The following is a 26,673-nucleotide window of genomic DNA, read 5'->3' on the forward strand; positions in this document are numbered from 1 at the left end:
GAAGTTGTTCACTGACCATAGCATCCGTCAAACCGTTCCGCTCTTCAATGGCCGTACTCAAAAATCATAGGTTAAAAGCGTTGTTTTTTATTGTTTTCGAATGAGCATATCACCTCTCCTTCCTTCTTAACCCAATAATCCCGCAGGGACTCAGGCCAATTCCTAAACAAAGTCGTTCATTTCTACATTTCGTGCGCACTCACTCTTCTCTGCGCGCGGACAACCCTTCAGTTGCCGCTGTCTTTCCTCGGAGTGAACGACGTCGACGGGCGTCTGTTCCATGGCGAGTCAAAGTGCGACTGCTGCTTATGGCGCTATCGCCGTTATCAGCTCTTGTGAAACAGGCCTCGGCGATTGCTAGGAGAATCTCAGCAGAGGTACTTAGGGGGAGGGTGCAAGGTATACCGCTTCGCCTAAAAAATGTTCGACCCTAACAGAGATGGTGGTCCAAAGAAGTGGAAATGGGCCGCGCCGGTGTTCACCTTAGCGTTTTTCACGCGGGAATAGAAAGTGCTTCTGAAGTGTGTTACGCAATTATGTGTTTCGGTCCCGCAAGAAAGATACAGACGCGTTTGGCTTGCGCTTATCATAATATTTATTTAAATGTAGCCCACCCACTTCGGCTGAAAAAAAACGGGGAAGAGCGTCTTTTCAAAGGGTGAGATAAAGTTACCTAGCCATCCTGATGTGCTAGCTCGGGGCTACATCACCGCGCGACACGAGCGTACAGACCAAAATAATTCGGCATGTGAGGTTAGTGATACAGCTTATACCTATTTAAACTAGTTAGTTTATTAGTTTGAGGAACTTTTATAATCGTATTTATCAGGACCATTATCTGCTTCCCGAAATCATCGTCATTGGGACGCGCAATAAGGTATGGGCTGCAATATTGGCCGTACGGCGGCGGCGGGGTCTCCCTGCAGTGTCCTCGGCGCCTCCAGGTGTTTCCTCTAAATCCTCCCCCATTGTTTCCCCGCACTTTACGTGTGCACACTTTCCCCAGGCTGCCCTGCTTCACTCCTACGCCACGAGAGAACCAGAGAGAACGCCACGAGGCTTTCCCTTTCCTCTTGACCCCTCGCTCTTGCAGCCCTATTCTCGAATTCATAAACTGGAGGACAATTCTCCATGCCTTGAAGGGAAGCTTCAGTGTTGTAACTGATGAGGTCTGTGAAGTGAAAACGCCAAAGTGAAAGAAAAATGCTCGAATCCACGCTGTGAAGGTGGTTGCAAAGCAAAGCTTTAAACGACACCCACAACAATTGCCAATGCGACGTCATTTGAATTCACACACGTCGTGGCTGTGCAAACAAGGAAACCAGAAATTATGCCAGCCAATACCTGGAATTCGCGGAGTGGCCTCCCGAACGCAGCAGCGTCGGCCGTGGCCAGGCTAGAGCACTGGACGTCGCCACGGTAGCCCGGCCGTGCGCCGGCGGAAAAGAAAACTGGGAAAAGCGTCTTTTCAAAGGGTGAGATAAAGTTACCTAGCCATCCTGATGTGCTAGCTCGGGGCTACATCAACGCGCGACACGAGCGTACAGACCAAAATAATTCGGCATGTGAGCTTAGTGATACAACTTATACCTGTTTAAACTAGTTAGTTTATTAGTTTGACGAACTTTTATAATCTTATTGATCAGGACCATTATCTGCTTCCACCTTTTTAAAAATACCTCTTAAAACACAAACGAATTGGTATTCACTTTAGAAAAGAGAGTCCCATTTGTGGCAGGCACTGCGCAAAATTTAGCGTTTCTGTAGTGGCCAGAGGTCTGTATGTGGTTTCTATATTTTGTTTTCCCGCCCTTCACACCAACTCTTCACGTATCTTTGCCGTACGACCACTTAATTCCAACGGGTTACCCTGGAGGCGCTTTCGAACAAGTTAATTAAGCACTGCGAAGAAAGCGCGCAATGGACGCGAAGCTGCGCCAAAACAGGCCCGAACTACCGTCGCTAAAGCAGACGACAAAGCCGTATCGGCGTCCTGCCCTGCAGCGAGCAGGCACCACCGAGAGGGGAACGCTGGGTAAATTCGTCGCGCCAGCTACAGTGAGTGCCATGAGAAAACCGCCCTTCCCTCCACCGCCATCTCCGCCGCGTTGGGATTTTGTCCAGCACGCCGCGAAAGAACTGCTCGTTGGTACAGGTAGAAAGTTATTTAAAACGCTTCCCGTTTCCAGAGTCGAACCTTGGTCCTTCGCGTTCCGATTGCTCTGTTTTGACATGGTCGAAGCGTTTATGAAAACTTAGACGACAACCAAAGAATTCTTCGCGAGAAAGCTCTGCGTTCGACCATCGCCTTCGTTTGATGGAAAGGGGCATGATAGTTTGCTCTAAGCAAAACGTAATCAGTGATATGTGACACGTAAAATTATAGGGACATGGAGTGTAATTTGACTCTTAGGTTATAAAGATCACAAGCTCGCTATCAAATATTGCACAAAAAAGACATACAAACCGTTGCTAGGTATTATAAAAATTAGTACGGCATCTGAGGCTGGCAACAGACACACCTTTCTACAGGTTAAAATTGGCGTCAACACCACAAGGCGATGAATTAGCGATTGCTCCTAATACAAAAGTGAGCGAAAGGCGAGTGTTAAGCTGACAAACATCACAGAATGTTTTTTACCGTATCTAGTTTTTTGCTTTCAGTCACTTTTAGTAGCAAAGTTTTGATCTCTGCTTCAATGCAAGCTTCGTCGCGTTATCACCTTTGCGGCCGCCACCACCGCCACGCTATTGTCTGCTGCTATCTTACAAGTTTAAAGCGTGACCACAGAAAAAGACGTTCGTGGCATCGGTAATAAGGGCAGTGAGGCGCTACTCGGGAAAACGGCGGAGCATACCAATGCCGCCGAATAACTCATTCGTCACGCTCGAACTCAATCAGCCCACTAATCAATAAAGCAGTCACATTTCGCTGTTATTTTCTCTTGAATTCCATCACGTGCCCCGCTACGTTATTTGGAAAATTGTGGACAAACTGCGCTCGTTGGGTTCTTTCTAATGGGGAGGCTTGTACTGCCATCTTGTTGTTGTGAAATAACAAACAATTTTCAGATCATTGCCAAACATAACAAAAAAATACGGGACGTTATTTTTATGCTCAGTTATTACTGACTTGGAGCAGTCAAAAGTAGCATTTCTTGCGCTAGAAAATCATTTTAAATGCAACGTCCGGCGAAACTGCGCCTGGTGCAAATGTACAAGTATTTCATGGCCGGCCGACGAAATTTCTTAACGTTTTTCATATCGACGGCAGCTGTCATTTGCAAGGTGTTACGTAACATAGGTCAGTTTTACAGATGAAGTGCGACGCAAGCATTCCTGCCAACTGTTGATATTACGTCACATCGTTTCAGTGAATCAAAAGAGGGAGTGGATTGTAGGCCGTCTTGTTATGGAATAACGAATACCGGGCTACGTAATCATTTCCGCTGCATTTCGTATAGTTTTTCATTGGCGGCCAAGAATTATGCGCTTTCAGTGGAGAAAAATACGGCAAACTTTGGAACTGCAGCCAGTAAACGTCGTGAAATGTCAGAATGACAAAAGCACACATGACCGCTTTGTAAACCGGAAGCACGTGACCAAACGGGAAAGCTAATCACGCAAAGCTCTCAGCGAATTCACAGTTCACGGTGAATATACAGAGTCGAGACAAAGGCCTCGGCGCATGCGCGCTGCACGCCGACGCCACTAAAGCGTGTATACGTCATCGAAACGTGTTACACAGAGATGAAATACCCGGAAATTTTTACCCACTTTGAGACCATGTCTTCCCCAAGTCGGCATTAATTTCGCGCATGCGTACCAGTTCCCGTGAAGAGGGCCTCCTAGTTAAGGACAGGCGGTTCGCGTAGCTGTCTACACCTTCTTTGAAATACATTGTTTTTCAACCTGGCAGCCGATAATCACTGTGTTATAAGAAATCTTTTTCCACCTCATAAAGAGCGACACACATGTCGATTACAATACCCTCACAAACGTAAACCCATGTATTGTCCTGTGGAGCTTAGTTGTAGCGGATGCCTTGGTAAAGTAGATAAACCGTGTACCCGCCTCTAGTGATTGATTTGATTGATTGTAGGATTTTAATGCGCCGACGCAGCGCAGGCGATGAGGCGCGCCGTAGTGGAGGGCTCCGGATTAATTTTGACCACCTGGGGATCTTTAACGTGCGCCGAAATCTCGTACACACGGGCGTTTTTGCTTTTCGCCTCCAACAGAAAAGCAGCCGCCGCGGCCGGGAATCGAACCCGCGACCTCGTGCTCAGCAGCGCAACGCCTTAGCCACTGAGCCACCGCGGCGGGTGTCTCTAGTGATCCCACATTTGCTTGTTGTGCCGCTTATTATGGACATACAGGGATTTGAATCTTTTTTATCCCGATATATTTGCTTAGATGCTTTTTTCGGCATTCTACCTTTTAGTCCTTCAAAGCAAACTCTCCCGTTGACATGGCCACGGGCAAACACCGCGGACCTCCACAACTGTATTTGCGTTTGCTTAAATGTTACCTTTAGTTTCATGGCAGAACTTTCATGGCATTTTTGAATAAAGCAGAGCAAGATCACAAATTCTCTTCATGCTGCACTCAGGTCAGCTTTTGAAAGTGTAACAATTAGGTAAACTTGACAGCAAAATCCCTTGTTTTTTTCCCGCGCCCTCTGTGCTGCCTAATGTTCTTCACAGGTTAACAAAAATGTCCTGAAAGCAATCTCCATTAGTCGTTTTTTGTATTTCGAAATTTCATTGTTTACAAGTTTTTGCCATTTGTTTTCCATCCTACAACCCACGTTGTCGTCATGTGGAACGTTTACATGCGTCAATGTTTTTTTGCGTTATACAGTGTTATGCCTCAGCTTCCACGCTTTTTTCGTGCGTTTTGCTGGGCATCGGGGACAAAAATTAAAATATTGCGTTCTGCTTGTACTTTGTCGCGCCAACCACATCGATAAAAATGATCTACCTTGAAATCTAACTATACTGTTAAGGAACAACGCCCGGTCACTTTCGTCGTACGCGCATTGTTGCAGCGATTACGAGGCCGATACTGTCATCGCCATAAGCTCCGTTGGCGCTCTGGAAACAGAACAGGACTGCTATGCTGTTCCCACTTCGGTGACAACCAAGCACGAAGTCTACCCATCACTGGTGAGTTTGGTCACTTATAGTGTTCACTATAGTGGTCACTTAACCACCGCCTACTCACCGTAACACAACAGCACTTGCGTGCCTTTGCCACCGGTGTGGGCCCGGACGCGGAATTCCCTCTGGCGCTGGTAAAAACCAGATCACTCAACATAACGGCAACACAATGGAACCACACGGAACCGCCACGATGCTTCGCATCGTGATCAGTGTTCCCCACGGGCAGATGGTGTAATTTTTTTTAGCTTAGTGATTTTACATGGTCCCGAAATTTTTGGATGAGCTTTTGTCCTTCTCCCGTATTTCTGCCATTCATTATTCGCTTTTCTGCGTGATCTTTGCTTGCACCATTTTCTACACTTCTAGTTTTTTTCCACGTAGATATTCCATTTTTTCCTTTACTACCCACGGTTCCATACCAGTTGTTTTTGCTTTGGATGTTCTTTCGACGCCTTTTTTCGCTGGTCAATAACCCCTTTTATGTCCTTATTCCAAAAGCTTATCGGCTTTCTCTTCCCTTTCTATGGGTTCCGTAGCTTTGCTTTATTCATATTACACTTTATGAACCCAAGCAATTCATCGTGATCCCAATATTTTCTGAGTATTTATTGCTTTTATCTTCCAACATATGAGCGATGATCTTTAACTCCTCATTGTCCAAATTACTCCATCCGGTCGTACCTATTTCTAAATTTGTCTGGGTTGCGCCTCCAAAGTGCAAGGTAAGCCACTTGTGGTCGCTTCATAAGCTGTCTGTTCCATATTCATCAATCCTCATTTCCCGCAACCTTTCGTATACTGTCTCGGAGAAGGCCATAGTCTATGCAGGACTGTCCGTTTCCGGTTGCCCAGGTTATTTGTCCATCAGACTTGTTTTCCGTGTTTACTATTACAAGCCGGTTTTCTAGGCATAGATGATCTGTTGTGGTTTGTGTATCCATCCAAATCTTTTATGTGGGCATTCATATCCCCTACTAAGTTTATTTAACCCCTACTAAGATTATTTAACCCGAATCGTTGAACTCGTTTATATCTCTTCTTGAACAGTCTACCATTTCCCCATTTTCCTCCCTAGCACTGCTTCCGGTCCACATATACACAACTTATAACCATGTATTTTCCCCCGCTATCGTGCCTCTAACCTCTAGATGCTCTTTGCAGCTTTCATGCACTCTCTGCCAGTCGGTCCCTTGTTTAATGAGCATGCGAACACCTCACCTTCTGTTCATTCCTGTGGTCCTGTTGCAACTTTCCCAGACATAATTATCTATGACAGGTGGGGATCTAAGCCTCGCAGGTGAGTCTCGGGTAGGAGGAGGAGGAACAACATTTATTTTTAAGGGAAAGAGGAGGGGGAAAGGTGAGCGGGTGGTGGCCTCAGTCCAGGCCGCCTTCAGGCTCCCCAGCAGCCCTCGCCCGGGAGATCTGGTACTCCCGATCCTCGAGCTGGAAGCTGGTCAGCCTGTGCTCCCACTGCAGCAATGTAGGTGATGGAATTGGGTTGGGATGTTTGACGCACTCCCATACGAGGTGATAGGTGGTGTTTGGTGTATTGCATGCTGTGCAGTTGTAGGGAAAAACAGTTGGTGAAATATGATGCAAAATTGCCATGTTGTATTAAGTCTGTGCTTGGATTCTGCGGCAGATTCGAGAGTCCTGTGTATTGAGTGATTGGTGAGAAGGAGGGTAAAGGAGGCGCTCCCGGCGATAATGATATAAGATGTCCGTGTATGTTTTTGGGACTGACTGGCTGGACGAGGCGATTGGAGATGTGTCGTCGGCCTCCCTTGGGAATGTCCGGTGTAAAATGTCGCGGGCAGTGGAGTGAGCCGCCTCATTCCCGGGGAGGGAGGCATGACCAGGCGTCCAAACAATGTGAATGGTTGGGAGAGTTTTGGCGTGTTTTAGAATCGTGAGCGCATGCAGAGATATTCGTCCTGATAGGTAATGCCGGCACGCCTGTTGAGAGTCAGTGATGACTGTAATAATTTGCTTTTTCCTGGAGGTGGCCGCTAGGACAATGGCTGTCTCTTCTGCGGCATCGGTGTCGGTTGTGCGGACTGTTGCCGCTGAGATTGATGTTAATTCGGGACCCACGACCACTGCAACCTGGGCCTCGCGGTCGGGATTTCTTGCGACGTCTGTATAATAGACATCCGGGTTGTCGGTGAATTTATTGCTTAAGTATCTTGTTCTTGCCTGTCTTCTCCCTTTGTTGTATTTCGGGTGCATGTGTCTTGGAATGGGGGCTACTTTGATGTTGGTTCGTATGTTTGATGGGATCCGGGTAGGCGCATTAGATGGTGCACGGATGGGGTAGCCCAGTTTGTCCAAAACCACCCAGCCCGTTGGAGTTAGAGCTAGTCGATTTAGTTGGCTTGCTTGCTGCGCTTCCAGAATTTCGCTCAAGGTGTTATGGAGTCCAAGCTTGAGAAGGTTGTCTGTAGGCGTAAAAGCGGGAAGTCTACACGTTTATTTCTTCCCGCCCAAGTTAGCTTTGAATTTCTATCCACTCATCAGGCTTTCTCCCTTCCTGCATATTTCTGTTACTGATTAAATATTTCCGCTTACGGGGTCTATGTTTGGCTTCTACAAAATTGTTCGCTCTATTGTTTGAATTTTAATCGCTTCTCACAATGTCCCAAGTTATGTCTGTACGTTCTCCGGTGTATGCTCTAGGCCTGGCTGCCTTCCAGATTGGAGTGTGCATGTGTCTCGCTTCCCCTTGGTGTCCTTGGTTATTGGTAACTTGGGTCTTTGTAAACTGGCTTTCCCACATTGGTGTTTCATGCTAAGCCTACTCATCAAGGAAAAAAAGCTGCAATGGGCGCAAGCGCGGTGCCTGCAGACAACGCCCGACGATAGTGCCTCAGGTGCCAAGGATCAATGCGATACCCTTCCAGTCTACGAATATCGTATGGCGGAAAGCGCAAGACGTCGTTATTGCAATTAATTCAGCTTAACGCTCCCAGGCACGACGTAACCCACAAACATCGCCACTGGCCCTTCAACTTCACAAAGTAAAATAGCACTGAATTTTTTCTTTCATTCGTCAGACATTTTGTGGGTGGTAATTTTGGCCTAACTCAGAAGTTTTGACCAAGCAAGGTAACTAATACTTTTGCGTTAAAACGGGACGGTTCTCTCTGCCTTGGGCAGGTTTAAACACTGACAGATATAACTACGTTTGTTCATACAGGCTTCTTTTGGCAGCTGGTGTTCGCAGATTTTTAAACTTGAGGCGATATGGTCAGTTTTAGGTTTCTTGTAGATCAATGCATAAATAGCCTAGCTAGCTAGGACCGAGGAGGATTGAGCTGGGTGATATATGACTGCCTTTTCTTTTGCTAAGCGATTCCAAGAGGAATGTCTTGATGGCGCCATACTGACAAGAGATATTTCCAGAAAGATTTTGTTAAAGCATGATGGGGAATGTGCAGCTCTAATTTGTAGCGTTGGCATTACATGGCTGTAATGTTTCACGTTAAACGAGGCCTTTGTAGACGAGAGAACCACGTTTCGTAATTTGTCGCTCTCGCAGCTACAAGTTCAAAAGGGCAAAAACGTCACAATACACGTTTTAGCTCGCAACAGCTTAGGCTGTCTTCCTCCTCCCGTTGTCGTTGTCTCGGATCTAGCATCTCCTGTGAATTCACTCTAAACCAGTGCCGTGGTTCAGCTGCACCGCAGTGCACTCGCCCAACCAATCCCGGGTTCTAGCAAAGCGAAATCAGGAAACGGCAGCATTTTGCCCACCATTGCAATGCACAATGCTAAACTTCATGCTTGCAATGCATTGTGCATCAGGGAAGTGAGAACTTTCGAACCAAATCGCATGCTCGGCGTACTAATTCCCGGAATGTTTCACTCCAGTGCATTGTGTTTAAGCTGAACCACAGGACTGCATTACAGTGCGGCTCATTAGTTGGTATTCTCACGAGCACCCGTTCCGCGCGACATAGAACTGGAACTGCCCCATTGGGGGCCCATTTTGCCCCACTTATCCTCTTACTGCAATGGCAATAAGGCACACTTAACGTGGCTGCGCGCTTTCTTAGGAGCGGCACGGAGAGCTGGTGAAGGCGAGCTTCCAGTACCAAAAGCAGGGTGCCGTCGTTGGCCTGTCTCTCGAGATGGGCGTGCTCACCTACATACTCAGGCACGAATCCAGGACCCCCAAGGACATTGCCTACGAACCCTGCTGGTCCGCCGGCCCAGTGTCAGATGCCAGCATGGTCAGTTGCGGGCTCTGCAGCGTGCAATTTTTCCATAAAAAGGGAAAACCCACGGCATTTCTGCAAGGCTACTCGGACCTAGTCTCCGAGTACCTCTGTGTACTCTAACGCCTCTCTTGTTCAGTGTATGCTACCCAGCGACTTGGTTGGTAACAGGCAAGGTTGTACCAGTATTCAAATCCGGTGATAAATAAGATCCTAATAATTACAGACCAATCTCACTAATAAGTACATGTTTCAAAATATTCGAACCCATAGTAGCCGGCGACATAATCCAGCACCTCGAGTCAAAAATGTTTTTGTTCAATATCACCACGGTCTTCGTAAGAATATTTCTACTATAAGTAAACTGGTGTCTGTAATTCATGACTTCACATCAGCTCTAGATAACCACCTTCAAATTGACGCAGTGTTCTTGGACCTATCAAAAGCATTTGACCATGTGCCACATAAGGCTGGCCTACTGGATTGAAGCCTATTTACTAAATCGTACACAGTTTGTTCAATGTAAATCTCTTCGATCTAACCATATGAGTGTCATGTCCGGAGTTCCTCAAGGATCTGTGCTCGGACCATGATTATTTTTTAAAATTTATTAATGACATTGCTGCTGGTATTGATGATACTGCTTTTGTGAAACTGTTCGCTGATGACTGTGTTGTTTATTCGGTTATTAAGGATATCTCAAGCCAGATGGGGTTAAATGAGAGCATTTGCAAACTTGCGGACTCGTGCGATCGGAGAAAAATGCGGATCAGTTTTACTAAAACAGTATGCATGACAATAATAGCAAAGCGAAATCCCCTACCGTATGTGTACAAAATTGGTGAACAAATAATTCAGAATGTCTCATCTACGAAGTACTTAGGTACAACGATTAAAAACAATCTTAAATGAGATGCCCACATCGACAATATCTGCGCTAAAGCGTTCAGGAAACTATGCTTTTTGAGACGGAAATTGAGAACATCATCGAAAAAGGCAAAACTTGAAGCGTATCGCACTCTGATCAGACCAGTCCGCGAGTACGCGGCCATTGTATTGAACCCTTTCTATTTCAAAGATATTGCCCGGGTTGAGAGGATACAACGATTCGCCGCAAGATTTATAATGCATGACTACCGATCCTCGTCATCTGTTACAAACATGTTGGAGCCGCTGGAATTGGAACCACTTCACCTGCGTCGAAAGGTTGCAAGGCTTAAATTTTTTTTCTTTTGTATAACAGTAAAACGGGTTTATGTAGAGATATGTATGTACATCCCGCACCACTCTGATCAATCAGATTAAATCACTCTAAAGTTGTACGCCCCTACTTCAGTAGAAGTAAGCGTTTTCAAATGTCGCATTTCTCCTGCACAACTGAACAATGGAACGCGCTACCTTAATGTATTTTTCAGTGTACTAATGTTAACTGTTTTGAAAAATTGCTTCCAACACAGGTAAAATAACCCCTCTCCTGCTGGGGCAGCAGTGCTGCCTGCAGTATTTGTAAATAAATAAATGAAGAATAAAAAATAGGTTCGTGGCGTTTAGCATCAGGCTTATCGACCCCAGAAGTAAAGCATACCAACAGGGACCGCCTGACTTAACTCTTTGTCCGCGAACTTTATAGGCCGTGTCTGCACATGGGACGCCCACGTGGCAAAGTTGATGGGGTGAGGGGACCTGCATGCAGTGCAGCTCTGAATCAGAATGCCTGGGATCCCAGCAGTTAACATCCTACAATCTTAAATATTTTGAGTCTAATGTCAGCAATAATTGCAAACATATTGTTGTAATCAGGTATAGGCTTACACAACTTTTCTGGGCGCAAGACGTTTGCGTTCGCAAGGCGGCAGTGCCTAGATTGAAAGGAGATGCCGTGTGGCGGCTAAAGTGCTGCTGCTAAAGTTATTTCTGCAGTAAATGCTCGCAACTTCACATTGTTTTTGATCACCGCCTTCTTCAGTGCACAGTGGAGCCCTGACTTGTATCCTTTGTATCCTTCATATCCTTGTATATCCGACTTGTATACCCGACTTGTAGCCTTCTTCAGGTATTGGAGCCCCGACTTGTATCCTTCGCACCTTCATACTCCGGGTATTGTTCGAAGAAGGCGCTGATAACAACGCGATGTGTCGCCTTCTCAGTCAGGTATCATCCCGAAGAATATAAAAGCAACATTGCTGAAGGGGTTCATGCTAGAGTCCTGGGGGAACAGGAAAGGAAAAGCGTCTTATGGGCGCCAGTTGCACCGTCGGGGCGGTGGTGTCGAAAGGTGGAAGAGGCGCCTTTGGCGACACTATCGTGCATTGCTTCGGTAACTTCCGTAGGGCTTTAGTTAGGTGTAATATGTCGCCTCAGATGGTTTTGCCACAGTGTTCATGGGTACCTCCTCCTCCTACTTCTATGTTTCTTCTTTACGCCTTTAGCTCCTCCCCTTTCTAACCATCATCATCATAATTTCAAACAACAACTGCGCGACGTAGGCCTCTCCCAGAAACCTTCAATTTCTCCGATCATGCGCTACCCAAGACCATTCTATGCCCCCAATCTTAATACGTCGCCACGCCCCCCCCCCCCCCCCCCCCCAAGATGCTAGTGCTTTCTGTGTACTTCTATACTCATCACGCAGTAGCCACTCGTGTTACCCTAGCGGCCGAGTGGTTGCCATTTCAAGGCAAACATGTCGAGCCCAACTTTATTTTATTTCTTATTCTATGATACTGGCACGGGGTAGTGGCACTGAGAATTATATGTTTACAGAAAGCACAGTGGAGGAGAGCGGGCGCAAGGAAGGGAACGAACTATACCTGCGTCACCATCGGCGTCCTCTTCATCTTCCCGCCTTGATGGTGATCTCACTTCAGCACAGTGCGTCTAACGTCCTCTTTACAGCGAATTTATCCGATAGCTCGTAACAGGAACCCCCACCCAGGAGAGTGCCGTCTCGGTGTTGGGCAGTGGAGAACTGTATCATTTGAACAGGAGGGCTTAAATCATATTACATGGACGGTGTCAGTTTTTGGAGGGCGAAATGAAGCAGACAGAATGACAGGGTGACTTCATAGTTCACCTCCATCACTTGGTGCAGGACGCAATAGTGGCTGTGAAACGGGCGAGAAGCTTCTCAGAGCACCCTACTTGGAGTGCTGGACACCAGAGGAGCACGAGTAATGTATCAGGGCATAAAGTAGCATGTTCTGTGTTCTCGATCGTAACGGGACTTTTAGAATTGCAGGATAGAGTGCGCCTGGTGCGCGCTCTGTCGCTGGAAAAGTCAGCTTAGGCGATGGCAACTTGTGCATATCCCATGCGGGGTTTGTTCGTGTAAGGTGCCCTGCGGCAATGTCGTTTGTCGACGGAAGAGGTAGATGAAAGGAGAAAATCTGGCAGTATCGCAATGGAAAGGCTTATCCGCGAATGTAATTTAATTCAAAGCACTGTCCCAGCCGCAAAGTTCATCAGAAACGTACATGGAAAGCGTATCTGTTAAAGTCCGTTCAACGATTCCGTAAGGTCGTTGGCCTGAGGATGGTAAGAAGTAGTAAGGTCATGGTTGCACAGAAGCACAGCATGTTGTCGACTCTTTGCGACACTTACACCAGAGTTTGTCCCTGATCCAAGACTGTCTTTCCGCGTCCCTACATTCCACTTCTAAAATTCTATGTTACATGGCTCGTTGCGATGACTGCAGTTGTCTTCCCACGGGCGAAGTAAGGCGCCTAGCGTCTGCACCATATCTTATCATGGCAGTACGCACTGCTTGCACACCATTACATTCAAGGATGGTGGAATGGGCGTGTTTGTGCCTCACGCTCCCCATACCATATATATGCAGCGAATTTCTTTTTGTGTGTTTGGGATGACGCTGAAACCCGGCCCACGGCACTCACTAGTCCTTTCTTCGGTTCTACCATTTCGTTATGCGTGTTTGACAAGGTGCTTCGCACATTTCTCCTAATCTTTACTTGCACTTTATTCGTAGTTATCTTTAATCCTACTACCGAGATTTTTGAGTGAGGGTGCAAAACAATTTTTAGGTGTTCTGCATACTCACTAAACGAAACTATGCATGCCGGAAATCTCAGGCGCTCTAAATTAACCTCGTTTATCTGTCAGCCTGTGTTTTCCCAGTACAACTTCCTGAATTTCCCTTCCAAACATGTTGTAAGGAGTCCTAGTTTTATATAGTCATCCAAGATTAGGGCCTCTGAGACTGCCGCATGCCGGCTCAGGATGACGCGCGGAACTCAGAACTATTCTTCGACGGCTGCAAATTGCTCAAGTGGGCACGAAAATCTGTTTTAAATTATTGCACCCCTCCGTGCAACGAGCTTGATCGAGGGGTGGATGATTTTTCTGTCGGGTTTTGCTCTTCCATGCTCCCCTTGCCAAATCCAAACTACTACAGCCATGTCCGAACGCCGACATTGGACTGACATCTGTTTTATAGCGCAAGGAACCCAGGTACGATTCCACCAGGAAAAGTTTTATTTTTCATCATTTCACCCGCAACCATCATTTTTGTCAGAGGAAGGTGGCTTTCCTGCAGTGGGGTGTGGGTTATGCACGGACGCTATCAGTGAGACATAGAAAGTTTCCCGTTAAGTCGAAGCTTTCTTTGGCTCTTCTACCAGGGCCACCTCCGCTGGGATGATTGACGGTATGTTGCCAGTTCTTATCGTGCACAAGATAACACTACCTCCGCGTATCCCGCCTCACCTTTACGGAAAAGCGGCTAGCGGGGAGCGCCCGGGGAAGTAACAGAAGTTAACGTTGACCTCCGTGTACGACACCTGATGGGCCAGCCGAGGGAGTGACTGGCTGCACAGCGATCTAGGAAAACGTAGTTTCGGCGTGTATCGCGTTTTCTCTACAATAGGAGCTGAGGTTCTCGCCTGGAAGATTGAGATGTTGAACGTTTTACCTTATGTGTCATATTTCTCGATTCACTAGTCACTGCTGACCATTTTAAGGAACCATAAACCACGCCAAGCACAACAATGACTCTAAAGAAAGGCCACACGCCAGTACTTAACTGCAGGTATCAAGACGGAATTTGGGGATGGTTTAACATTCGTATCCAAAAAAAAGCACCGAATACAACTGGTAAGAAATAGACCCCACGACACCATGTATTTGCAAAATACTGTTTGTAGAGTTTGTTTCTTACTCGTGGTCTTCCGTCGCCTTACGCTGCGCACGATCAACACCCCAGGTATGCCACTACAAGAACAATGAGTTACGCTGATTCCCACATATGGAGGGGATCGGAAAAAAGTTTTCCATCTCCCCACCTTCACACCTATATCTGGAGGATGCAGGAGTCCGAGCTACGCCAGATAAAAATTCAATGCCGTCGCCATCCTTTGGGCCCAAGTACTTCAAAATGCATGAAAATCCTCGCTGCATACATTGCAGCTGGCACACGGACGACCTCCTAGAAATACGTGGTTTGGATCTGCCCACAGTGTCGCTCCTTCTCTGCCTTCCCCTCACGTTCCTTTTTTCTTTCAAATGCTCGTTGACTTACACAAGTCTTCAGAGGCAGATGCTGTTCATGCCCCATGCTGAAAGTTTGGGGAGTAATCTGACTAAAGTAGGATAGGCGCTTTTGTGTGTCTGGTAAGCAAACCTGTCTTCACTTGACTTGATATTGTGCACATCATGGGGACCATGAGCATGCAGTAAGCATACGAACCTGCACCACTTGTTCCAGGTATGCCCTAGGGATTTGGCACTTGCTGAACAACTGAATTCAGCTACTCTAGCGGGATACGTTATGGGGCACAACAAGGTCCATGTTTTCTTCGGCGACAATGTGAAAACCGTCGCAGAGAAGGTAAGTTTCGCTTGCATAAGATGCTGGCCCTCATTGTTTCTCACCTTTTGAGTAAACTTAACTAACCATGAATGTTGCCTAAGGTACATTTAAAGAGGCTTTTTTGGGAGAACTCTATCGACCCTTGTGCACCACCAAGTCGCCTTGTTAACACGAGAAGCGCATTGCCCTCGTTACCCATTAGACAGTTCGCAGGTTTGAGGTTAATCGTCTATAGTTTGGTTACTTACGGCATGCAGCAATCTATCGTCGTTTTGAAGGAAAACATGGCGGAGGCTTAACACTTGTAAACCTAGCTCTCAGGAGCGGAACTAAAGAACATGCCCAAAGTGTTTTGTGCAAGTTCGCCGGCGGTTGACGTCTACCCATACCTAGTGGATGAATGAAACCATCCTGTCGCTTTGGCTAAAGACCAGACAAAGGCAGCCCTCCTTGCGTGTTATCGAACGCGTTACTGAGGAACCAACCGCAGGCGAATTAGCCATTAAACCGTCGCGTAGTTGATGGCTTGTGCTGAAGCGCACGCGCAGTCGGCCGAGGCAGTGGCGAGTGATCAAATGAGCGAGAGAAAAGAGAAACATTCACAGCTGTTGGCGGGCCGCAGAAGGTCACTTACGAAGTGATCAATCCCTTTGTAAGATGCACCGTAGTAGGTCTTCCGCCTTAATACGTTGAGCTCAAAAATACACCATTAGGCAGCCAAATCGACGTGAGTGTACAAACAGGCCGGAATACAAGGGTGTTTGCTTACGATCAATTTTCTGTTCCGATAACAAAGATGCCGATTTCATTGTGATCCCCGACAATGATTCATTAATCTAGACAATATGGAAACAGATGAATCAGTGGAAACTCCCTAGCCACTCAGGGCGAGGTATCGATGAAGTAACATCTTAATTGTTTGTGAAACTTTCGGCCACGCTGACGGAACCCACCGTCAAAAAATATGACTACACGAATTTTTTGGGCCCATAGTTGCGTTTTATCAAATCACTTGAATACCAATGTGCAGTGAACTCACTCATGACTATGCCTTCGTGTTACCACTAATTTGTCACTACTCCGTGTTTCTGTTGCTGCTGATGTGTAGCGAGAAATTCTAGTGCTTCAAACTATTTTCTGTTGTGCATGAGAAGGGGTTTAATAGCGACTTGTGCGGCTGGAATTGATAAGATTACGGATTGCTAGTTCTTTCAGATTGAACGAGGTTGTATTTTGTCGTGGCGTTTTCAATGATATCCATGTCTTAGAATACAAATGCAGTAGAAGTTCAATGTATCTGCAAACGCTCACGCGTGAATCATGTTCTTGCACGTTCGTCAAATGTTCACGTGTGCAGGTAGAGTTCATCAAAGGCCTGGGCCCTCGGAAGCAGTTGTCGTTGCTTCTGTTCAACGTGCACTTGACGGACCTGCCTCTTCGTTGCTTCGCAAATCTCTTCGATAGGGTCAGCAAGATCAAAACTCTGTTCAAGCAGTACTAAGCCTCTCTAAAATAAATCCATCTTCATATCTCTAGAAAGCCAATTTATATGCCGGCCAAATAAAAAAGAGTGCTTCACAACGTTCCCAATGTCGACGATAATTTTTACAGGCATACTTAAGTGTTGTACAAGAAATCAACCGCGACTCCTTCGCATGTGCTACATATATAGAGATAACCGGTAAACACAGTTACTGTAAACACAGGTAACACATAAGGGTTTCTTATCAATACCACCGTACTTGTCGCTAGCCAATATCTCTAAGGCGGGAATATCTTATCCGCCCCATAACGAGAGAAATCATGTGTTCTCAGCAGCGGATGATCCCATAATTTCACGCGCATCTTGTGTTGGAACAGAGATTTTGATAGAAAGAGCTTCAATAGTAGAAATACGTGAATGAATGAATTCATTTGGAAGAGAGGGGCCGAATTTCTCGTTCGTTGAAAGGGGAATCAGAGTAATAAAGCAGCGTCCAATGGGATTGAATACTTACCCATGACCGCCCCGCACACGGAGCACTTGATTTCGAACACCTATGGCATCCCTTGGAGAGTGCGGCAGAGTCGAAAAACAGGTGGTGTGCAGTGGTTCAACCGTCATTGCACAGGGGTTGGGGAAGGAGTTGCAGGCGAGGTGTTGTCAAGTTTCCCGTCGTGACGCCTGCACCTTTCCATTTGTTGCGGACGTTGACGGGACCGCTGTGCCGGAGCGGGCCGTCTGTGGCAGAACCGGCAGGGTGGATCCGACTGGAGGGTCTGTACTTTGAGGTGACGGCGTCGCCGCATTTTGCCGCTACGTTTCTGAACGACCGTATCGCCAAGGGAAGGTCCGGAAAGAGAAGCGGGTGCCGCATGACAGTTCTGTGGTGTACGAAGTAACAAAGGTGCCATGAGGTGTGCCGGCTCGTTTCCAGTGTTACATTGGTTGCCGGAAGTCCATTTCAAGTGAATGGCTGCATCCTGAATTTTTGGGAACGTTTAATGAAGTGGGCACACAAAAACAAAACAACAACAAGGGAAAGTACATCACTGCACGATGTGCCGTGACTCGCGACTCTATAGAGCGCCACGATAAGCGGTTAGTCTGCCTGTGTTGGTTAGGGGAGTCGGGGATGACGCGACTCTTGGCTCCATAACATGCCTGGCGAAGTGGTCGGGCTTGCTGGTGTTCAATTATAGGGTTGGTGCAACTTGGACCATGTCTCGCGATGAAAGGCTCTTCGATGTCGGGGGCACACATCTTGTAGGCTAAAGGGAAAGCCTTGTATCATCACAACGCTGCCTCGAGCCAGGATATTTGTTTTTTTTTTATTTTTGTGCCAGTGCCTGCCTACCCTGAGTCGTCTTATTTTGCGCTGAAAGCAGGCTGTCCTTGCGCTATTTCTTGTGTTTCCCGGTCATCTCGCTTTGACTCGGAAAGAGTCTGAGACGTTCTTCACTTGCCTGACCATTGCTGTAGACGGTACAAAGAACTCGGCTGTGAGATCAATGGGCGCTGACGAAACGCAGGTCGATTCACTTCTCCGACCGTCTGCTGTCGACACCACTTTATTTGATAGCTTCTTCGGCAAGCGAGGGGGGAGCGTTTGGACTGATGCTGGTGTTGGAATGCGTCAGGAAGATCTTGCACGGAGGTATCGTCAAGCAAAGTCAAGTCAAGTGCGAGAGCGAGCGCTGGACTGATCCGGCGCCATGCGCTCCCAGCTTATATTCCCGCTTTTGAAAGGACAGGAGCCGGAGGGGGGGGGGGGGGGGGAGAGTCGCGCATGTGCAGTGAGCATGCGGACAACGCCGCGACAACGACGCTGGAGGGACATACCCGCAAGGAAGAGATGCGTCGCATCTAAAAGTAATCCCGCACACTTCCTTGGAACACTTTCGTCGGATAATGAGGTGGCAGCAGACCGGAGCTTCCATGACTATCTGAGCGTGGACGCACACGCCGACCCGACGGAGGTTTTCAACGATAAAAAACCCGTACAGTTACTTTCCGGCACGCAAGACGTGTCAGAGAAGGACGACCTGCTGAAGCTCCTATGCCTACTCCAGGCCAGCTGATGGACGATAAAGACTTGCTGGGGCACTTCAGTTGGGCTCACGTAAGAACCGAAGACGCCTTGAACACGCTTGCGTACTACGACACGCCTGCTCGCCCAATGCTGACGAAGGGCACGCAGGCGAGAATCGCAGGCTTTTTTTTTCAAAAAATAATTTTGTTTCCTTCATAACCCCTACTGTTTGATTGTAACTATATTACCTAATTTACGTACCGGGGCCCCCGCAATTACGGTGTCATGGTAGCTGCTGAAATGCCCCTCCTCTTATACATGAATTTTTTGGAATCATTGCATGCGCGGTTTATCTTCGCTGCACAAATTTTCTGCATACCCTGACCATCGCTGGTGACTGGAGTGTCCCGAGGGAGATTGCAAAGGACGACAGGACCGATGGACTCTACAGCCGGCTAACCAACCTTCTGGATCCCAAGTGCTCTATACGAGAACAATGGAAAACGCAGAAACTTAACAGTGTACTGCACAAAAAGGTGGCTGAGCTCAATCGGAAAATCGAGGAGCACAGCCGCATGCTCACCAAACAAAAACAGAACAAAATTAGGAACACCGCACACGGCCAAATGCGTAATGAGAAAACTTGCAATCTGTTTCGCCCCCTCTTGGACGAAACCAAAACAAAATGTAATCGACGGGACACACTAGCACAAATTATGCATCGGTGAATCAAAGAAAAGGTAGCGATGGCGCTGGAGCAGCAGCTACTGGAGAAATACATCCCCGACTCACCGAATGTAACGCACAGCGACTACAGAGTAAGAGCGAACGAGAAACTAGACCGAGGAACCAGTGTGGGAGAAGTACGTGTGGCATTGCAAGAGCTTAATAGCAGGTCGGCGCCGGTACCAGACAGGGTGTTCAATAGGGCGCTGCGAAACCTGGATGAAGCTTCGGTAGTAGCGCTGACTAAATATTACATTGACTGTTGGAGGACGGGAATAGTGCCGAAAGAATGGAAGAGCTCACGGATGCTCCTAATCCTTTGGCCGGGCAAACCACCAAGTATAAACAACCTCCGACCCATCTCACTGACTTCCTGCGTGGCCAAGGTGTTCGAGCACGTCCTGATAGCGCGGTGGCTACATTACCTCGAAGACAACGGCCTCTACCTTGCAACGATGATTGGGTTCCGCCGGAATCCCTCCATCCAAGGCACCCTGCGAGCCACAGGCGATGACCTACTCTACGGCAGTTCGTCGACCCCGCCCTGCTCCAGCCCGTCTACAAGAAGCTCCGCCGTACCGCCGTCCACTCTCGCCACCGTCCATACTGTCGCCGCCGTCCCCACTGTCGCCGCCATCCACCGTACCGCCATTCACAGCCCAAAACCAGACTCCGAGAAAGACTGACGTTTGGAGGACCACCGATTATCGTCCGCTGTGCTACCACTGCGGAGAGGCCGATCATATCTATCGTCGTTGACCGTACAAGAGACTCGGACTGCGGGGTTTCTCCGTCGACGCACCTCGCCCTCTCCCTGGGCAACGACCACGTGATATCGACGACTACCTTTCTCAAACCAGCCATGGCACAGCCCGTTTCAACCGTTCGCCATCTACCTACCCAGCACCTCTACCAGGCGTCACGTTGCCAAAGACCACGCAGTTGTGTTCAAGAAAAACAAGTTTATTGGAGCGAACTTCTGCTCCCCTAACAACTCAAACAATACAAAGCGGCGATGCAGCCGCTTGTATTACGCACGCCAACAAAGTGGCGTGCGTAAACTAGTGTCGGCGATTCGAATGCCATGGCGTCTGCTCTGCAGGCTTTTATCTCTTGGCGCGAGTGTTTCTGGAACCGTCGATTTCCATCCAGATAATTGTAGATCAAAGATCATTCTGGGCTAGGGACGTTAGGACGAGACAGTCTGCTTAACTGAATGTGATAACCCGTGTGGCATAAAAGTAATGGAACAGGCGCCTTACTTGGAACGCAGATAACACAGCCGGGCATGGCCGGGGAGCAAAAACAAACAATAAACTTACACATGGTTCATGGCAATATATATATATATATATATATATATATATATATATATATATATATATATATATATAGCGAATCAGAAAATGGGAAATGAGGGGCTCCGTGAAAATAACACAGAAAATAAGGTTTGGCAGTCAAGAAAACCTCAGAAAGCAAAGGGGAGGTTGTGGTGGGTCATAGAAAGAGATGAAGATGAAGATGAAAGAGATGAAGAGATGAAGCTGGCTACCACCCCCAAGTGCAGGAAACAAAAATTACTTAACAAAAATACCCGAGAAGGTGCTGGGGAAACAGCCCCGCTGGTAGCGTAGTGGTTATTGCACCAGACCGGTATTATCCCACCCGGCGGGCATTTTTTCACCACTTTCTTTTTCGACTCAAAAAATTCTTCATCTCTTTCTATGACCCACCACAACCTCCCCTTTGCTTTCTGAGGTTTTCTTGACTGCCAAACCTTATTTTCTATATATATATATATATATATATATATATATATATATATATATATATATATATATAAGAGAAGAAAAACTTCGAACAAGGTAAAAGCACGATTGTGGCCTACGTTTCAGCAAAGAGAACTATATATATATATATATATAGATATATATATATGTGTGTGTGTGTGTGTGTGTGTGTGTGTGTGTGTGTGTGTGTGTGTGTGTGTGTGTGTGTGTGTGTGTGTGTGTGTGTGTGTGCGTGCAGTAGAAGAAACTTCTCAAGGAGCCGGAAGAAATAGTTGAGAAAATGATTGACTCCCGATTAAAAACAAAAACAGTGGTTCACTGACGCTTCTACTGGAGGAGGACCAGTCTTCATCTCAGATGAAAACTGAGATGACTCAGATGAAGACTGGTCCTCCAGTCGAAACGTGAGTAAACCACTGTTTTTTTTTAATCGTGAGTCAACTATTTTCTCAACTATACATTGCCGCGAACCATGCATTCGGTTTGTTTATTTGTGTTTTGCTTTTGCCGCCCGGCTGTGCCTACCTGTGTTATCGCTGTTGTCTCTGTGCCAAGGGAGGTGCGTGTTCCGTATTTTCTTTCTGTGCCGCATGTGTTATCTCTTCTGATAGATTGATTGATTGTAGGGTTTAACGCGCCGACGCAACGCAGGCGATGAGGCGCGCCGTAGTGGAGGGCTCCGAATTAATTTTGACCACCTGGGGATCTTTATCGTGCGCCGAATCTTCTGATATGGTGAGCGTTCCGAACGAAGGCGAACAGCCTAGAATGATATTCCTTTACCTGTAGTGTTCTGGATACAATACGACTATTTCAGAAACTTTCGCGTCTAGTGATAAATCCCCGCTGAGCAGATGCCGCGGCGTTCTAATCGCCGACACCAGTCTCCGCACGTCACCTTGTTGACTGCTGTTTCGCCGCCTGTGTATTCTTTGAGTTGTTAGGGGAGCACAAGTTCGCTCGAATAAACTTGTTTTTTATTCACGACAGTTGCGTTGTCTTTGGCTACATGACATCTGGTGGAGGTACTGGGTACGCACCCTTTATGCTACTGTAGCGCCGCTATCATCTTCTTCAGCGCCACCATCATCTTCAGCAGATCGGCCAGCTGGCACGGAACACACTCGGCACCCGGCACTCCTCTGGAACGGCACCCTTGTTCTACGCGCCTCGTCCTGTCTATGGCACAGCCAACTCAACCACAATAAACGTGGGCTCGGCCGCACCACCTCATCGACCGCCCACAATTTGGTGACCCGGACAAGCGGCTTCGCCATGGCATCACACCGCTGCTTCCCCAGCCACAATGCGGACAACGGCACGCGACGAACTTCCATCGCCCTCCCACACCTTCCTTTGCTGATTCCATTTGACTCCATCACAAACCACGCTGCATGGTTTGTCATCCTGGAGAGCAATTTTTATGTACATGACATCTGCTCCCCGGAAATCAGGTACCTCGTGACATTACAGAAGCTACCTTCCGACCTCGTGGAGCAGATCCAGCTGCCAGCCCCAGGCCCCAGTGTGTATGACGCATTAAAAGACACTGTCCTCAACCACTACGGCATGAAAACCCGGCAGACGACAATCGTAACAGAACCTGCAGCCGTTCCCACCACCAGTCCTCCTCCGACACCGCCCTTGGCCCATGCACCCGAACCCTCACTAGGTGACGGGTCTCCTATCATGGGCGCGTATCTCGACCTCCCAGACCTCAGCGGCCTTCTGGACTTCTACATCCCTCGCTGCGACATATGGTTTGTTCAGCTCGAGAGCCACTTTGTCATCAACAACGTAAGGAGCCAGCCGCTGCGCTATCACCTCGCAGCGACACGGCTACCTGACGGGCTCCTCGCGAAGCTCCGGCTCCCACCACCTGGCCCACAGACCTACGACGACTTGAAGAAGGCTTTTCTTAAGCACTATGGCGTCTCAGACAATATTTTTCAATACTTCAGCGATGGTTGTGATGTCACGCCCACCTCGGTCACGCTCATGCCGACGCCATCCTCTACAACACCACACCTTCCAACGCCAACTGTGCATACAACTTCGCCGCAGTGTTCAGTCTCGCCTTGTCAGGAAATGCCAGCGCCGGCTACGGCTTGCAGCACTGCAGGGTCGGCCTTTAGCTTAGTGGAATCTGCGCAACACCATGCCGCAGCGCCACACGTTGTTGTGTCGGCTTCACCGACCCCAGCAAATGTCGACTGCTATGCCGCTCGTGGCTGCGAAACTTCTCTGGACGGCACGAGTGAGAGCGATCTTCATGAGCGCTGTACTCCCGGTGTACGACAGCCATCTTCCTCGCCTCAGGTGGCACAGCTTCCAGCGGCCAACGACAGATCGACGACTCCGGGAGTCGAAGCTACCTTCGAAGCACATCAGCTTGCTCTTGACAATCTTTACACCCTGGCTGCGGGGGCGATACCGGAGCAAAGATTGCGGGACGCTTCTCCCAACAACCGACACCGAAAGAGGTATCCAATGACCAAATGCAGTCAAGAGACGCGTCAAAAGCTGGTCCCCAGACGTCGACCGATTCCATGCTCCGGGACATTGTTGGGTAGATGCAGTAATCGGACCTCAGCCGTCTGTCTACAAATCAAACAGACGAAACCAGCTTGCAGGATGGGGATCCGACGTCATTGGAGTTCCAGCGCAGCTCATCAATGCAAGGCTCCGCTCTGCCGCCTCTGCAGCCAAGACAGCGACGAAGCCACAGAGCCCACACCGGGGCACAGTTAAGCCCGCACTCCGGTCGTCATTTTGATTCACCACGCTTCACCTTGTCGCTGTCCTTCCAGTTACGCCTGCCGCTCGCTCTACCATCAACGGCAGCAGCCGCTTCACACCCCGCAATGCGTCCGTGGCCGCACTCCCAGCCTCGACCACCAGAGGTTGCCCCTTACCCGAACGCTACCTCGCCGATGACCAGGACCGTGCCCTTTACTCAACCCCGGCCACTAGACCACTGACTGCCCACGGACCCTCTTCCTGACTACGGACAAATTGTACATACCTGTACATAGTACATCGTTTTCACACATTTCTCATAACGTGCTACGCGCTAGGGGGGGAGCCCTGTAGCGCCGCTATCATCTTCTTCAGCGCCACCATCATCAGCAGCAGATTGGCCAGCTGGCACGGAACACACTCACTCGGCACCCGGCACACCTCTGGAACGGCACCCTCGTTCTACGCGCCTCGTCCTGTCCATGGCACAGCCAACTCAACCACAATAAACGTGGGCTCGGCCGCTCCGCCTCATCGGCCGCCTACAAGCTCTTCAGCTCTTCACAGCCCGCCTACTCACTCCGACGAACGTGTCAACACCACCTGCCTGTTGGTCTGAGAGGCTCGTCCCGACGGCTTTTCGACTCACCCCGTCCGTGTATACATGAATGGGTCGGATCGAAACATCCAGTATTTCTCAACTCAACTCCCCCTCGTCGTGTCCATGTATACGAGGCTACCACTGCGATTCAGCCCGCCGGTTCCCTGTGGGCGGGAGATACAAGTTTGGCGCACTGCCGTGAAGTTCTGTGTTGCGGTGAGGCCATCTCTTTCCGTGCTGGGAACAAGCCGTGATGTTCCGTACTGGAAAGAAAATTCCCATTTCTATGTTTAGCGGGGTCTGTACAGTCTACCTGATGCCGCTTCATTGGACACCATTTTATCGAAGACGTTTTATCTAATAACGTTTTATCGACGGACGTTTTATCGCCGCCGTTTTATGTAAAGTGTTTTCCCAGCCTTTTCGTGTAACAAAAAATACCGGGCCATCTCCAATAACGTGAAAAGGGGGAGGGGCGAATCATGAAGTGTATCAGCATATTCTTGGCGTCTTCGCATTTTTCCCGCGGAGATGAAACTGTTGGGGGGCAGAGATCTACAGCTTTGCTTGAAGCATGAATCGTTCTAGCGCGAGGTGTTTGAAAACGAATGCCCCGTGTGTTCGTTTAGACACAGAAGTGCCAACAGCTCGCAGCCTGCCAGCGTGTTGCGCGCGTGCCGAACATAGTAAAACAAACCAACAAAAAATTTATAGCGCTTGCACTCTGTGAAGAAGAATGAAAAGCAGCACGCCCTACACAGAGTCCACGAAACAAAACCTGTTTGTTTATAATTTAGGACTGAGCACACTTCCTAGCCAATTACCTGAATGAAATTCGGAAGAGGGCCGAGCTTTATCCGCGGACAAACGTAGAGCTGTCTCTTTCCCTCCCTCGTCGCAAGCATCTTACTGTTAGTGCAACACGCCAACCCAATCCACTGTACCACAGATGATACCGGACCGGTCGCGTCGGGCTGTTTTACGACCATGTTGAACCTCACGCCAACACAACGGGCATGTCATCAGTAAGGGTATGAAACCTACATCTGCGCATGCCTCCCTCCCCCCTACCACCCTCCTCTTCCAACCCGTGCGCGCATAAACCGGAGACCAGTATTGAGCGGGTGCTTAGAAGTGAGAGACACTGTCAAAAATGTCGCTCTGAAAGCCATTTAAGCTGAACGAGTGATATTGGCCCGCGTCGGCGTTCTAAGCGGGCCAGTTGCTGTTCATCCGGGAGGGATTCGCAGCTGCACGACCAGCTGTAACGTGAGGCGGGTACGGCGGCAGCAGCGGCTTTCCATGGTTTTCGCGCCCATTCACGCATCTGTTCGGGCTGACGCTTCTTAAGCTTCCACTCTTCTTCCTCCAAGAAAGCGACATGCGTCCGTCCCACAGCGAGTTAACAACTCGAGGGCTTCGACATCTACACTAGTCGACACCTACGTTGGTATCCCTTTCGCTGCCAGTAGTGGGCATCTCATTGTCTGGGCAACACACCAACCCAGACCCACAGGGCTCATTTCCGTCCACATTTAAATCTCACCACACCACAACGGGTATGTCATCGGTAGCGGCTTTAAGCCGTGCTGTGCATGCTTGCCCCCTCCCTTTAACCCCAACCCCTGCCCGTCAGAACCGGCAACAACGGATAAGCGCCAAATAAGGAGTGAAATACACTGGTGAATGGAGGGAGAAAGACTTTATATGATGAGTGTAGGGTTTAACGCGCCGACGCAACGCAGCCGATGAGCCGCGCCGTAGTGGAGGGCTCCGGATTAATTTTGACTACCTGGGGATCTTTAACGTGCGCCGAAATCTCGTACACACGGGCGTTTTTGCTTTTCGCCTCCACCAGAAAAGCGGCCGCCGCGACAGGGCATTGAACCCGTGTCCTGGTGCTCAGCAGCGCAACGCCTTAGCCACTGAGCCAGCACGGCGGATAGAAAGACTTTGTATGCGGCCAGACTAAGATCTATTAGTATTCTTCCTCCAAAATAACTATGACCAGCTGGTCAACGAGGGCCGCCGACGGGACAATGTTGCTGGGATTGGCTTTCAAGATAAAGAAGAACAATTTGTTCACGCCGGCGTTT

At 48.5% G+C, this 26,673-nt stretch overlaps 1 protein-coding gene across 1 annotated transcript; it reads left to right on the forward strand.

The window, feature by feature from the left end:
• Positions 1-7,801: 7,801 nt before the first annotated feature.
• LOC144148512 (uncharacterized) lies at positions 7,802-16,745 on the forward strand. The gene is made up of 4 exons (XM_077680035.1): positions 7,802-7,819; positions 9,224-9,400; positions 15,105-15,227; positions 16,567-16,745. Exons 1-4 carry the CDS (start codon positions 7,802-7,804, stop codon positions 16,708-16,710), a joined length of 462 nt encoding a protein of 153 aa, XP_077536161.1. The 3' UTR covers positions 16,711-16,745.
• The last annotated feature ends 9,928 nt before the right edge of the window (positions 16,746-26,673 follow it).

This window comes from Haemaphysalis longicornis, unplaced genomic scaffold (genome assembly GCF_048455015.1).
Source record: "Haemaphysalis longicornis isolate Haplotype H1 unplaced genomic scaffold, Haemaphysalis longicornis Haplotype H1 scaffold_8, whole genome shotgun sequence".
Lineage (NCBI taxonomy): Eukaryota > Metazoa > Arthropoda > Arachnida > Ixodida > Ixodidae > Haemaphysalis > Haemaphysalis longicornis.

Coding starts and splice junctions, on each gene's coding strand:
- LOC144148512 (XM_077680035.1), top strand. Junction 9,401..15,104: donor CAGTGTCAGATGCCAGCATG/GTCAGTTGCGGG, acceptor CACTTGTTCCAG/GTATGCCCTAGGGATTTGGC. Junction 15,228..16,566: donor TGAAAACCGTCGCAGAGAAG/GTAAGTTTCGCT, acceptor TCACGTGTGCAG/GTAGAGTTCATCAAAGGCCT.